Here is a 15,368-nt window from a genome sequence, read left to right on the forward strand (position 1 = left end):
AGAATTCTCTATTTCTTTTGAGGCTACCACAATCCTTTTAGTCACCCAGTACTGCAGCCTCAGAGTTATCCCCAACTCTTTCCTCTTTACCTCTGACAATCAATAGGCAAGGCTTCTATTCTATTGCTCACATTTATTCCCATATCTCCACTCACATGATTATCACCCTACTTCAGGTCCTTATCACCTCTTACCTAAACTACTGCAATGTTCTCCTGATTGGTGTTGCTGCTTCTATCTCTTCCCTTCTCCTCTCCTTCCCTCCCCACCCCCAATCTTCCATATAACTGTCAAAATAATCTTCCTAAAGAAAAATCCCTAAAAACTATGTTACTGGGGGCAGCTAGCTAGGTGGCACAGTGGATAAAGCACCGGCCCTGGATTCAGGAGGACCTGAGTTCAAATTTGGCCTCAGACATTTCATACTTACTAGCTGTGTAACCCTGGGCAAGTCACTTAACCCTCATTGCCCCTCAAAATAAAAACCACCACCACCACCAACAAAATATGTTACTGTCCTGCTCCCTAGTGCTACTAGGATGAAAGGCCAATGCCTCAGCCTGGCACCATCTGGTTCTACCCCCTGCCTTGTTTTCCATGACTCCATGAGATCCACATTCCTGCCGCAGTGCCTGTTTACTGTTTCTGAACCAACATTCCATCCTCCGCCTCATTGCCTTGTAACGCCTTATTTAATGCACAATCCCCTCTTAGAATCTGGAGGTAGTTTTCTTTAAGGCTCAGCTCAACCTAACCTCTGTTCCTGATGCTCCTGGCTTCCCTCTCCCTTCATAGATTCCTTTGCATTTCCTTTTTTTTTTTTTCCCCAATGCATGTTCCTTCCATTAGAATGTAAGCTTTTGAGGCTAGGGGCTATTTCAGCTCTGTCTTTCCATCCTCAGATCTTGGCTCAATGCTAATAATAATAGCAGTTAGCATTTATATAGTACCTACTATGTGCCAAGCACTTTATAGATACTATCTCATTTGCTCCTCACAACAATCCTGGGAGAGGTAGGTGCTATTACTACTTCCCATTTTAAAGACGAAGAAACCAAGGCAAACAGAAGTTAGAGCACTTGCCCAAGGTCACCCAGTTAGTCTGAGGTCACATTTGAACTCAGGTCTTCTTGATCGGTGCTGTTGTCACTGTCTCACTGGACTGCAGAGTAGACAAGGGATAGATGTTGAATTTTAAAACTGCCTCTTAAGGAATGAGCTTTGTGCTCCTGGGTCTGAGGGGAGGGTTAGTCCAGCTATCAAACGTAACCTGGGGCATGGGGCTATGGGTTCTCTCTCCCACAGAGAGAGATGGTCTACGCCTCCCGGGAGTCATCTCCTACCCGCCGCCTGAACAACCTGTCCCCGGCCCCCCACCTGTCCTCGGGTTCTCCTCCTCCAGGCCTGCCCTCTGCCTCACCTTCTCGGTCCAGGCTCTCCTATGCAGGGGGGAGTGGAGGCCGCCCCCCATCCTATGCCGGCAGCCCCGTCCACCACTCAGAAAGGCTCGGGGGGGTGCCCCCTGCACCGGGCGTTTCCCCCAGCCCCAGCGCCATCTTGGAGAGGCGGGACGTGAAGCCCGACGAAGACCTGGCGGGCAAGGGAGGAGGGGTGATGCTAGTGAAAGGGGAGGGCCTCTATGCAGACCCCTATGGGCTGCTCCATGAGGGGCGCCTGAGCCTGGCCTCGGCTGCCGGGGACCCCTTCTCTTACCCCGGCGGGGGACTCTACAAGCGGGGCTCGGTCCGCTCCCTCAGCACCTATTCCGCCACTGCCCTCCAGTCTGACTTGGAAGATTCCCTGTACAAAGCAGGCCCCGGCAGCGGGCCACTCTACGGGGACGGCTTTGGCTTCCGTCTGCCCCCTGCTTCTCCCCAGAAACTGGTGGACGTGGCGGCCTCCCAGGGTGGCCCTCCACCACCCCACAGCCCTTATTCCGGGCCTCCGAGCCGCTCCTCTCCCGTCAGGCAGTCCTTCCGCAAGGACTCTGGTTCCTCATCTTCTGTTTTTGCTGAGAGCCCGGGGGGCAAGCCACGGGGTGGGGGAGGTTCTTCATCTTCTGGGGTGCCCCCGTCAGAGCTTTTTCCAGGGCCTGGGGAGCGCCCACTGGCAGGCTTTGGGCCTCCAGTGCCAGCCAAGGACACAGAGACCAGGTAAGAGGTTTGGGGGACTGTGCATTTGTGTGTGAGTGTATGCAAGTGTAAGTCTGAGTATATGAGCGTGTGCGAGGGAGGGAAGGTCAGGTGTACCCTATGCTGAACAGGCCCCTGAGGGTCCTTTGGGAAGAGGTCCTGGGGGCCCGTAGAGAAGTGCAGTCTGAAAGAATGGACAAAAAGAAAGGAGGAAGAAGGGCCCCTGTGTGGCCTCGAGCCTTTTGTCTCCTTCACCCCTGACCAGCCTCTCCCCAAAGGAGGCCTCAGCAGCAGAGACAAGGGAACAACTATAGGCCCAGATCTTCCCTTCCCTTTCTTTGTACCCCACGTGGGCCTGGGCATGGGATTTGATGAAAGGGGAAAACCAGCTGGTCAAAATGAATGGTTTATAGCTTGTCATTTAAAGAAAAATCATTCAGACCCATGAATAGAGAGAGGGGGAGTTTGTCTGGTAGAGAGATCCACCCCAGTGGTAGAGAGAAAGAGGGCATCTGAGCTTTGTTTTTACAGGAGGGTGGTGGGGTTGGGGGAGGGGACTTCAGTCTCTAGAGTCCCCAGCTGGGGCTGACTCTTCACTGGGCCCCTCCTTTCTACGCTCTAGGGAGCGAATGGAAGCCATGGAGAAGCAGATCGCGAGCTTGACAGGCCTGGTGCAGAGTGCCCTTCTCCGAGGTTCAGAGGCTGAGACCCCCAGGTAAGATACCCACCCTTGTCCCAGGGAAGAACTCGTGGGGTCCTTCTGCCAACCACTCCCCTAATCCCTCCCCTCGGTTTGCTGTGGGACCTTACAAAGTTCAGTATAAGTCCAAAAAAATCATTGATTCAGAACGTACACTGTTCTAGGCACACGGAGACTAAAGGATAAACAACTCCTGTCTTTGAGGAGCTTCTATTCTATCCCATGAAAATGGCTAAATGCATATATTATCATGTGAGGAGGCAGGAATTGTTACTTGGGTGGTCAGGACCCCTCTGAGATTCCCCCATTGCCTTAGGTTCTGGGCACACTGTGGGCATTAGGCAGTAGCCACTCCAGACCATAACTGACCATTCCCCCGCCCATCCTCCTGCCCTCTTCCCCCAGTGATGGTCTTTGGTTGTTGTGGTTGTGGGGTTTTTGGTTGTTTGTTTTGCCAAACCATCAGAGGACATGTTAGTCCAAAGCAAAAGATATTTAAACAAATGGCAAGGAAAGTCACTTTCCCTCAGTTTCCTATTCTGTTAAAAAAAAGGACTTGGCTGGATTAGATAGCCTGAATGAATGATCCCTCCCAGCTCTGACAGTCCTCGGTTCTATGAGTGGAATCTCCCCAGTTATGGCTGACCCTGCTCTTCTTCTCTTTCACAGTGAGAAGATCGAAGGTTCCAATGGGGCAGCAACACCTTCAGCACGTGAGTGACCCCTGTCCCTTTGGCCAGCAGTGACTGTGCCTGCCTGGGGCATGTGGCCTTATTGGATACCCAGGGCACTCCTGCAGGAAACCTGCTGTCCTGGGCTCCTTTCCCCTTAGAGGGGCTTCAGACTACTCGGTCTAGCTCCACAGACTGAAAATATGGGGTAGAAGGTAGCCACAGAATTACAGAATCTAAGATCTAGAGAGGTTTTAGGACAGGGGTTATTATCTTGGGGTCCATGGACTCCCTCCCACAAGGGTCAGTTAAATGATTTCTGGGTGTCTAAGAACATTTTTATTTCAATAGAATCGGTTTCCTCTGTGTTGTATTTTCTGACTTTACAAAACAGGGTTCTAAAAGGAGGTCCATGGGCTTCCTCAGCCCAACTAAGGGGTCTATCACACACACATACACACACACACACACACAAACCATCTGTTACCCCTGCTTTAGAGGCCATTGATGTGATTATCCCATGTCATACCACTCTCATTTCATGGTGTTTCTTCAAAAAAAATTTTTTGTTGTATATTTTTAAATCTAACCAAAGGCAAGCAGCCTTGGGAAATCACTTCAAATAAAACTGTACATCCCAAACTATTAACAATAAAAAGGATGATACGCTTGAACAGAATATGAACTACAGAATGGAGGGTTATGGAAAGAGTACTGGCTCTAGGACCAGGAGACTGGTCCCAGCTTGGCCAGTTAATTCATTATGTGAGTTTGGACATTTTCACCTTTCTGGGCCTCAGTTTCCTCCTCTGTAAAATGAGATGGTTGTATGCTATGATCTTGGAGGTTTCTTCCAAGCTCTAACTTTCTGAAATAAGCTTCTTTGCTCTGAGTCCCTTCTTGATCTCAGTTAATTTTTAATTTTGTTGTTCGGTCCTTTCAGTCGTGTCTGACTCTTCCTCATCCCATTTGGGGTTTTCTTGGCAAAGATACTGGAGTAGTTTTGCCATTTCCTTCTCTGACTCATTTGACAGATAAGGAAACTGAGGCCAATGGGGTGAAGTGACTTGCCCAGGGCCATACAACTTGAAAGTGTCTGAGGCCAGATTTGAACTCAGGAAGATTCATCTTCCTGACTCCAGACCTGGCACTCTGTGCACTGTGGCACCACCTAGTCGCCCTGTTTTTAATAGCCGTCTTAATAATAGGAAACTAGGGGACTCAGGGGGTAGAGAGCCGGACCTGGAGTCAAGAAGACCCGAGTTCAAATCAGGCATCATACTCTTCCTAGTTGTGTGATCCTGGACAAATCACTTTGCCTCTTTTAACCTCATTTTCCTCATCTGTTAAATGGGGATAATAATAACAGTACCTACTTCTCAGGGTTGCTGTGGAAGTCAAATGTGATAATAATTATAAAGCACTTAGCACAGTGCCTGGCATATGATTAACAATACTATTATATAATAGATGATATCAATAACAACTAACATTTATTAGTAGTAATTAATACAATAGTAATAATAATGTGCAGAGCACTATGCTTGACTTTGGGGCTCCAAAGATGACACAAATCACAGTCTGCCCTCAAACAACTTACCATCTAGCAGGGAGCTGTGACCTATAATAGAATCATAACTCCAGGTGGAGATGATTAAGTGCAAGAGAGAGGTTCCTTCAGGCTGGGCAGGAGGTAGAGGAGGTAGAGGAGGTAGCAGAGGGGGAGGAGGGGGAGGATGGAGAGGGGGAAAGGGAGGTTGTGATCTTTGAGTGTTTTTCCTGGACTCTCACTTTGCCACCTCTCCCTCGTGCCAACTTGTCATCCTGCAGCTTGTGGGCTGGCTGGGCGGAGCAGTGGGGCCCCTCCGGTTCCAGCACCTCCACCCCCTTCAGCCAGCAGCACCCCAGCAGGCCCCCCAACGGCCGTCACACGTCTACACATGCAGCTGCACCTCCACGACCTACAACACAACGCCAGTGACCTCCGAAACCAACTTCAGCAGCTGCGCAAAATGCAGGTAGGACTTGGCCCCAGCTCGATGACTGATCCTAGCCTCTGGGGAACTCCTGGGCTCCTGTACCCACATTTCTGCACTCGACATACTCTATCCTCTCTGAGCAGGCATCTCCTCCTTTCCTGATTAAGCAATAAATCTCCCTTCCTCCCCATCAGTTTCTGTCAACCCGGAGCTAGGGCATGCATCCTGGTTGTATCTCTGGCCTGCTGCTCTTGGCAGATGGTTCTACCTGGCAGGAGCTGGGCACTGCTGTGCGCAGCTCCTGGTGAGGGAACCACTGTCTTTCAGGTGAGGATAATGCAGGGAGACAGGCCGGGAGGAGGAGGGGAAAACAGCCATCTGGACCGAAGGACAAGATTCAGAGCCTCCTGCCTAAGAGAAGGCCCGGGGTCAGGGCCTAGGAAGCCCTAACATATGAATGAATGGTGGTCTGAGGCCTTCCACGTAGAACACTTAGCTCCCAGTTTCTGGTACTATGTCTCCATGTGGACAGTTAATCCTGTCTTAGCCCATGTCCCGATTTCTGAGCCTCCATTTGCCATTCTCCACGATCCTATTTTGATGCTTCAGTATCTGATACTGAGACACACAAACACACACACACACACACACACACACACACGCACACTATGCCACCCCTCCTTGTGCCTAACACTGGCCTCATCTCCGAGTCTCCTCTATCCCAACCAAAGCTCCCCTTCTGTATCTGTGTCCCAGAGTCCTTCCTGATATCCTTGACCCCAAGCCTCCTCTGCCCATTTTGCTGACCCAGAGCCCCCCTGCCTCTAAATACCTGGCCCAGAGCCCCCACCTCTCTTCATGCATAGCTTATTGTCCCCCCTCACACCCTTGACCAAGAGCCCCTCCTGCTCTGTCCCTAGAATGGCTATCCCTCTCCATATCTCTAACCCAGACTCCCTCCTCCTCCTCCTGGGCACAGAACCTTCCCCCATTCCCCATTTCTGCCTTAGAGTTCCTCTCTCTACCTCCCTAACCATCCTCCCAGCTCTGACCCAATGGTTCCCATCCCCACATCTTTCCAGACCCAGAGTCCCTCCTCTGCCCCTTCCACACGGCCCTGTCCATTCTGCCACCCTCTCACGCCCTTCCTGCCTCCCTGCAGCTGCAAAATCAGGAATCTGTTCGAACCTTGCTGAAGCGCACAGAGGCCGAGCTGAGCCTTCGGGTGTCTGAGGCAGTCCGGAAGCAGGAGGACCCTCTGCAGCGGCAGCGTTCCCTAGTGGAGGAGGAGAGGCTGCGCTATCTGAGCGAGGAGGAGCTGGTCACCCAGCAGCTCAAGTGAGGGGACCTTCCTTTGGAGGGGCTATAAGAGGGAGCATGACTTTGTTTCAGAGTATTCCTGGCCCAAGAGACTTAGTTCCTTCTGAGCAGAGCCAGAGTTGGGGTGGGCACAGGAGGCAGATGACTAAAGCAGCTAGACTCAGTGGTTAGAGCACTGGGCCTGGAGTCAAGATAACCCGAGTTCAAATCTGGCCTCAGACCTTTAATAGCTGTGTGATCGTGGGCAAATCACGTCACCTCTGCTTGCCTCAGTCTTCCCAGCAGTAAACTGGGGATAATAATAGTACTCTCCTCCCAGGGTTGCTATGAAGATCAAGTGAGATACTTTATAAAGTGCTTAGTAGAGTACCAGGCACATAGTAGGCACTTTATAAATGCTAGCTATTGCTGTCATCATCACCATCATCGTCACCACCACCATAGCACAGCCCAAAGGAGAAAGGGGGGGGTGCTGTAAGGGGTGGGTATGTAGATGGGACCCTTCTGTCTGTCTTGAACCCCCTTGGGGTGTCTGCCTACCCCTGGAATCTCTAGATCAAAGGATATGAACCAGTGTGTGGTATGATGAAAAGAGTTTGGAGTCAGAGGACCCAGTTCAGATCTTGCTTCTCATACTTACCTGTTTGACCTTGGTCAAGTCTCTTAACCTCCCTTCATCTTAGTTCCCTCAATTATAAAATGAGAGCATTGGAGTAGATGGCCTCCGAGGTCCCTTCTGCCTCCAGACCCAGGAACCCATGCACTATGAGGGATCCTTCTGAAGATTCCACTTTCTAAATGACAACAATAATTGGTGTTTCCACAGTGCTTTAAGGTCTGTGAGTCGCGTTGTTCATAGCAAGCTGTCGAGGTAGTGAGTAGGAGTAGCATCATCCCCATTTGGCAGATGAGAAAAACTGAGGCTCAGAGACCTCGAGGCACTCTCCTATAGTCACACAGCTGATAAGCGGCAGCGTGGTCAGTTCAGTCAGCTAGCATTTACTAAGTGCTTACTGTGTGCCAAGCACTGTGCTGAGTGCTAGGGATACCAAGAGAAAGGCAGAAATGAAGTCTCTGCCCTGGCATGGGAGTGGGGGAGATAACATATGCAGATATCTATTTGCATATGAGATCTAGCCAGTGAAAATGGAACGTCGTCTTAGAGGGAAGGGGACAGGGAGAAGCCTCTTGTGGAAGGTGGGATTTGAGGTGGGACTTGATGCCAAGCCAGGACAAAGGCGTGGAGTTGGGAGATGGAGTAAAGCTCAGGGCTGCTGATGGCCAATCCAGTGCCCGTCTCATTATGCCACTCATTGGCTCATTGTTAATATAATTTCGTTCCCTGGAGAATTTGAGCGCTTCTTTTGTTGTTGGTCAAGTCGGATGCGGTAGGAAGAAGGCTTTAGTGCCTCTGATAGATTGGCAGAAATGCAGGAGCTGCATTTTTCCTAACTTGCCTGCGGTGCACGAATGCCTCATCTCAGCCCTGCTTTTGGCCCACAGCCTGGTTTTTCTTCTGGCTAGTGACCAGCATAGAGGGTTATTGGGGCCGGAGATGCAGCTAGCTGGCTTCCCCTCTCCCTGCGCTCAGGGGTGCTCCCAGGATACCTTGGGTAGCTACCCCGTGCTATATCAAACATGGCCACTAGGGGCAGAACAATTCCCTGCTCTCTTATTGAAGTGTGGAAAAATCCTCTCTCCTTTCATCTTGCTGAACCAGGGATGAGGTTTTCAGAAGAGTTTAAAAAAAAAACACACTAGAGAACAAAGTATGCTTATGTTGGGGGTGGGGAGAGGGAAAGGGTCTGGAAACTCACAAGAAAGCAGAAATGGATGAATTTCTGATCTAAATCTAGTAAAAAAAAATGTTACTGATTAGTCTGATTTAGCAAGCAATAAACCATTTATTAAGCACCTACTATGTGCTAGGCACCACTATCCTACTCCCCTACTATGTGCTAAACACCACTATCTCACCCCCTGTTCCTTTCTCCCCAGCCATGAGTGTGCTGCTAAATGCTTAACAGCCTACACTGGAAACACAGGACACATTTTTTTCCAGCTTCATTTACATTATTAACATATTCCCTATCACTTTCTTAAGCCTGTACAATCAACAAAACGATCAATCAAGCCCTGATTTGTAGCATTTGCAGATTTCCAAAGAAGGTGAAAATTCATAATCACCTTGGATTGGAATCAACACGCCCTTCCTTACCTGCAACCCTTTCTGGGAGGAAGGGAGAAGCAAGTTCTAGGTTGAAATCTCAGTTGTGGGGGCAGCTAGGTGGCTCAGTGGATGAAGCACCAGCCCTGGATTTGGGAGGACCTGAGTTCAAGTCCCACCTCAGACACTTGACACTTACTAGCTGTGTGACCCTGGGCAAGTCACTTAACCCTCATTGCCCCGGAAAAAAAAAAGTCCTGCTCTAGAAATCTCAGTTGTGTTCATTACTGTGTGACTGTGATGAAGTCACTAAATCTCTCTGCCTCAGTTTCCTCACATGTTGAGTTGCCTGGTTTCAATATCTCCCCCCTGCCTATTAAAAAACAAAAACAAAAACATTTCTCAGGCAGGCTCTGCTCTGTCCTTACAATGTTATTCTCTTTTGATGGCCCCAGGGTTGTACTCTCCAGCCTTCTTCCAGCTGCCCTCCCCCCCATTCCTTCCAGCCAAGGTTTCTTTTTCCCTGGCCTGTTCCCTGGCAGTCACCCAGGCTCTCCTCAACCCATTTGTCCCTGAAGGAAGCACAGCACTCTGGGAGTTTCCTGAGGGTTTCTGCTGCCAGCACTCATTGGGACATGGGCAGGGGTAAAAATAACAAGCATGGGGAGTTATAAAACTGATATTCTCAAGGCTCCCAGGAGAAGAGTGTTCCCTGGTGTTCTTGAGGATATCAATGGAATGTCCTTCTCTAGAGTGCTTCCTTTTCTTTGTTTTCCTGACCCCTGCCTCACTACCTACCTTCTCTACTCCTTTTATTCCTTGAACTCTTGATCCTCAGTTTCCCTCCTCTTTAGGGAGGAAAGCTCCTAGATTCCTTCCTCCTCTTCATTCTGTAACTCTCTCAAAGGACTAGACCTCAGTTTCCTTATGTTAACCGCAGATAATTATCCCTGACCTGCCTCCCTCATAAACTAGTTAGAGGATTAAAATCATATCATGTAGGTGGGTGCAGATTGCAAGATGTCAAACATTTACTGATGTCATGTCTCTATGTGTCAGGAGAATTCTTGGATTCTGTGTCTATTCCTCAAGTGCCTTCCTTCCTTATACACAAAGGCAGGCTCTCCTAGGGCTTCCTCAGAAGAGCCCTGCCCTGAAGCCCGCTCTTTTTTTTGTTTTTAGTTTTTTTAAAAAAACTTAAGTCCTGGGGGCAGCTAGGTGGCGCAGTGGATAGAGCACCTGTCCTGGATTCAGGAGAACCTGAGTTCAAATCTGGCCTCAGACACTTGACACTTACTAGCTGTGTGACCCTGGGCAAGTCACTTAACCCCAATTGCCTCACTTAAAAAAAAATTAAGTCCTGGGATGTTTCTCTGATGCCCTTCCCTATTTCCTCTTTTAACCAATTCTCTGGGAAAGGGGTGGGCCCAGCTAGATGACTTGACTTGCTAACTAGCTAAGGCTAGTCAATAGTCACTCAGAAGATAGTGAGTCACTGCTTTCTAATCTAATACAACTAAATGCTTACTATCCTGTGAACCTGCAGGTAGGTGGCACAGAGCTCCAGCCTTGCAGTCAGGAAGACCTGAGTTCAAATTCAACCTCAAGTGCTTACTAGCTGTGTGAGCCTGGGCAAGTCACTTAACCCTGTTTACCTCAGTTTCCTTATCTGGAAAAGGAGCTGAAGAAGGAAATGGCAAACCACTCCAGGATCTTTGCCACAAAAACCCCAAATGAGACACTACTGAAACAACAAAACAACAAATTGTGTGAAGATCATGCTAGATGCTGGGCATATAAACACAAGACAACTCCCCTCCCCACCTTCCTACCTCCAAGAAGTTCACATTTTGCTGCTTTGGGGGAAAGAAATCATCCCACTTAGAGAGCTTTATATCTTCATTGGACAGAGGTTTCCACCCAGAGGTCCTTTCCCCCAGACCCTCTTGGTTTTGCTCTCACCTACAGCCAGATAGAGAAACTTCATTTCAGTGAGGTCCTTGACATAGTCTCCCACCATATCCTTGTGAGGAAGGTGAAGAGAGCTTCAGGCTGGTTGATTATCTTGTTAGGTGGCCTCATAGTGGGTTGGATGCAAAGAGCTGGTTACTGGCTCAGTGTCATCCAGGGAGGATGTCTCTCCTGGTGTGCCACAAGGCTCTTTCCTCATCCTCTTTGACCTACAGTACTTGTCAACAGTTTGGCTAGAGACCTGCTTTTCTCATTCTCAGATGATATCAAGACAGATGGGAAAGCTAATAATACATCAGGTGACTGAATTGGAATTAAAATGACTGCCACAGGCCAGAATGATGGGTTGCTGCTAAAGCAATAATGTTTAAGGGTAAACTCAGTCTTATGTTTAATTTTTTTAAGGTTCTGTTACAAAAGTAACAATATAGGGAAACATGGATTGAAAGCAGTTCATAGAAAAAACTTTGGTCATGTTAACTGATCATGAACTTTTTTCTTTTTTTTGGAGAGGGGCATCGCGGGTTAAGTAACTTGCCCAGGGTCACACAGCTAGTAAGTGTCAAGTGTCTGAGGCCGAATTTGAACTCAGGTCCTGCTGAATCCAGGGCCGGTGCTTTATCCACTGCACTGCCTAGCTGTTCCTGATCGTGAACTTTTTTTGTGTCAACACTATAGTAACAGATACTCAAGAAGCCTTGGAATGAAGACATGATTATTGTTACATAATGGTTGTCTCCTGCCCCACCCCCCATGCCCAGGACATTCTTCCTTCTCAGCTCCCTCCACTGACTGCCCTGTCTTCCTTTAAGTTCCAATCAACATTCCATATTTTGCAAGAAGCTTTCCCCAACCACTCTTAATTTTAGTGCCTTCCCACTGTTGGTTATTTTCTATATTCTCCATATAGTTTGCTTTGTATATACTCATTTGCATGTTGTCTCTTCCATTAGACTATAAGCCACTTGAGGGCAGAGATTGTTTTTTGCCCCTCTTTGTATGTTCAGTACTTAGCACAGTGCCTGGCACATAGTAGGTACTTCATAAATTTTTATTGATTGATGTTATATAATTATATATTGATAGTACTCGGTAATAGCTGGAATTTATATGATACCTTCTTCTGTTAATTCTACTTATTCATGATCTCATTTACTGGCAGTGGCACCAGCACCACCATTGTCTAATTATTATTTAGAGTTAAAATTTAAAAGGCGGGGGCAGCTAGGTGGCACAGTGGATAAAGCACCAGCCCTGGATTCAGGAGGACCTGAGTTCAAATCCAGCCTCAGACACTTGGCACTTACTAGCTGCGTGACCCTGGGCAGGTCACTTGACCCTCATTGCTCTGCAAAAAAAAGAAAGAAAAAGAATTTACAAGGTGCTTTCAAGCTGGCAAAGCTCTTTAGATACCTTTGCATGCCTGCTTTCATTAGAGATGTTTCTTTACTTCATAGAAGTATCAGATCCAGAAGGAACTGGAGAAGTTTAGCCTGAAGAAGACTCGGAGGAGGACATGAGCTCTTGTTTCAAATACCAATAGAAAAGACTGTGGGCTGAAGCAGAGATTAGCTTTTCTCTGTGGATTGAGAAGGCAGGACTAGGAACAGTTATCTGGAATTTTCTTTTTTTTCCCCTTATGTGAAGCTATCAATGCTATTTTATTGGCTTGGGTCACTTGTGATAATAAAACCCCCCACCAACAAACAAACCATTTTCTGGCAAAGTCTGCATATAAGGTATAATCAAAAGCCCCATGTGTGGACAATGAACATATTTGTTTTACCACAGTAAATGGGGCTCTCTGCATCAGTTTCTCCTTCATATTTCATTGCTGTCTTTAAATGCTAAGACCTTATTTCAGTCAAATGGGTTCATTGGGGAGGTAGCATTACATAGTGGAAGGAGAACTGGCCTGGAATCAGGAGTTCTAGCTCTGCCACTAACTAGCTTAGAGACCTTAGACAAGTCCTTTATCCTCACTGAGGCTTATTTACCTCCTCTACAAAATAAGGAGGTTGGACTAAAGGAATTCTAAGGTCCTTTAATTTCTGGAATTTTCAAGGAGACACATTCCAGCTTCACAGAAGGAAGAATGTCCTAAGGATTAGCAATAATAGCTAGTGTTATTATTGTTGATTATTTTTATTATATTTTATGTTATAATATGCAATATTATATTATTATATAATTAGTAACAATAACAAGTTATATAGTGCTTACTATGTGCCAGTCACTATGCTAAGTGCTTTATAATTATTATTTCATTTGATGCTCACAACTACCCTGGGAGGTAGCTGCTATTATCATCTCCATTTGACAGATGAGGAAACTGAGGCAAGCAGAGGTTAAGTAACTTGCCCAAGGTCACTCACCTGGTAAAAGTATCTGAGGCTGGATTTGAATTCAGGTCTTCCTGATTCTGGTCTAAATGGAATGGACTCTCTTATGAGGTAATAAGCCTCCTTTTGCTGGAAGTGTTCAAGAAGAGGCCATCTGTCAAAGAACATATTTAAAGGTAGAAGTGACCTCAGGTCCATCCCCTCTTAGTTCAACCCCCATTTGACAGATGAGGAAATGGAGGCTAAGAGAATGGAAGTGATTTGCCCAAGGTCACACAAGTCATTAGCAGCAGAACTGGAATTCAAACCCAGATCCTCTGACTTAAATCCAGCACTCTTTCCAATATACCATGTTGCCTAATAATAATAATAATAAATTCCTAACTCTTGCGCCAAGCTGGATTGGATGACTCCTGAGGTTCCCTCCAACCTGAATGTCCATGACTCTGCTCTTACCCTTATTTCCTTCTGATTTTGAACTGCCTTGTCTGACTCATTTCTGCCTTGTGTCTTGTGCTAGATCCTGGGCTGCCCAGAGAGATGGACAAAGGGGTAGGCCCAGGCCTGGGGTGGAGGGTTCTGAGTGGTGGTGTCGTCTTTGGCTGCAGTGACCTGGAAAAGTCAGTGGAGAAGATCCAGAAGGAGGTGTCCCACAACCATCGACTGGTTCCGGGTCCCGAGCTGGAGGAGAAGGCCTTGGTGCTGAAACAGCTGGGGGAGACCCTTACAGAGCTCAAGTGTGAGTGGGCCTGGCCTGGGGATGTGGTAGATGGGCGAGAGCAGGGAGAAGGGGTTGAATGGGAGATCTCTAATATTCTGTTTTTCTCTGTAGCCTGACCCAGTATATGTGGGCAGCCCTGTTCTTACCTCCTCACTCTAACCTCTCCTTCCTTCACAGTCCCCCCCTTTACCTCTTTCTTTGTGTCGAGGCATCATTTTAATTGGACTGGAAACTTAATATGAATCCACACTCTGACCTAGGGTCCCCGAAAGCTAGGTAATGTGATCTTAGGATAGCTAGGTGACACCATAGTGCACAGAACGCCAGGCCTGGAGTCAGCAAAGACCTGAGTTCAAATGTGGCCTCAGACACTAGCTGTGTGACCCTGGGTAAATCACTTAATTTCATCTGCCTCAGTTTCCTCATCTGTTAAATGAGCTGGAAAAGGGAATGACAACCATTCCATCACCTTTGCCAAGAAAACCCCGAATAAGATCACGAAAAGTTGGACATGACTGAAACAACTGAAAAACAACAGTGTGATCTTAAACAGAATTAATAGAGATACAGGGTCATATCGAGTGAGATGACAATCTCACTCACAGCACTGGACTCTGGCCAAGCTAAATCTGATGTGTTGATTTGGGAGCACTGCATTCTGGGAAGGACTCTGGAAAACTTGATTGTGCCCAGGGGCAATTGACCAAGATGGCAAAGAGGCTGAAGAGCAGGTTCCGTGAGAATCTGTTGAAGCAACTGGGATTGTTTAGGGTGCAGAAGCAAAGACTTGGGCAGGAGCGATGGCTGCCTTCAAGTGTCTGAAGGGCCATCTTAGGGGAAAAGAGTAGACTCATTCAGCTTTGCCCCCACAGGACAAAGCTAGAGGCAATGAGTGCAAGTTGTAGAGAATCAGACTGAGGCTGGAAAAGAAGAAAATAAGCATTTATTAAGCACCTACTATGTGCCAGGCACTTTACTGTATTAAATACTGTATTAAGCACTTTAGAAATACTATCTCGTTTGATATTCACAATAACATTGGGAGGTAGGTGCCATTATGATTCCCAGTTGAGGATCCTGAGGTAGACGGAGGTTAAGTAACTTGCCAGGGGTTGAATAGCTGGTCAATATCTGAGGTCAAATTTGAACTCAGGTCTTCCTGACCCCAGGCTCAGCACTGTATTCATTGCTCTATCTAGTTGTCTCTCTTTGGTCTCCTCCCCCTCCCTTCCAATCATCACTAAATAGATTTTTTTTTTTTTGCGGGGCAGCGGGGGTTAAGTGACTTGCCCAGGGTCACACAGCTAGTAAGTGTCAATCATCTGAGGGCAGATTTGAACTCAGGTACTCCTGAATCCAGGGCCG

General features: G+C 47.6%; 1 protein-coding gene across 20 annotated transcripts in view; it reads left to right on the top strand.

Moving 5' to 3' along the window:
- The window catches only part of SRCIN1 (SRC kinase signaling inhibitor 1), a 134,285-nt gene that overhangs the window by 90,233 nt on the left and 28,684 nt on the right, over positions 1-15,368 (top strand). For all 20 annotated transcript variants that reach the window (XR_006356250.1, XM_044000283.1, XM_044000284.1 and 17 more), the window contains 6 exons: positions 1,306-2,153; positions 2,755-2,847; positions 3,502-3,545; positions 5,334-5,521; positions 6,645-6,820; positions 13,891-14,021. Coding sequence is in view for 19 of the 20 variants with exons in the window: in XM_044000283.1 (XP_043856218.1) it covers positions 1,306-2,153; positions 2,755-2,847; positions 3,502-3,545; positions 5,334-5,521; positions 6,645-6,820; positions 13,891-14,021 (1,480 nt within the window). In the remaining variant the exon portion in view is untranslated. The remainder of the gene's footprint in view (positions 1-1,305; positions 2,154-2,754; positions 2,848-3,501; positions 3,546-5,333; positions 5,522-6,644; positions 6,821-13,890; positions 14,022-15,368) is intronic.

The sequence above is a fragment of the Dromiciops gliroides genome, chromosome 4, assembly GCF_019393635.1.
Source record: "Dromiciops gliroides isolate mDroGli1 chromosome 4, mDroGli1.pri, whole genome shotgun sequence".
Taxonomy (NCBI): Eukaryota; Metazoa; Chordata; class Mammalia; order Microbiotheria; family Microbiotheriidae; genus Dromiciops; species Dromiciops gliroides.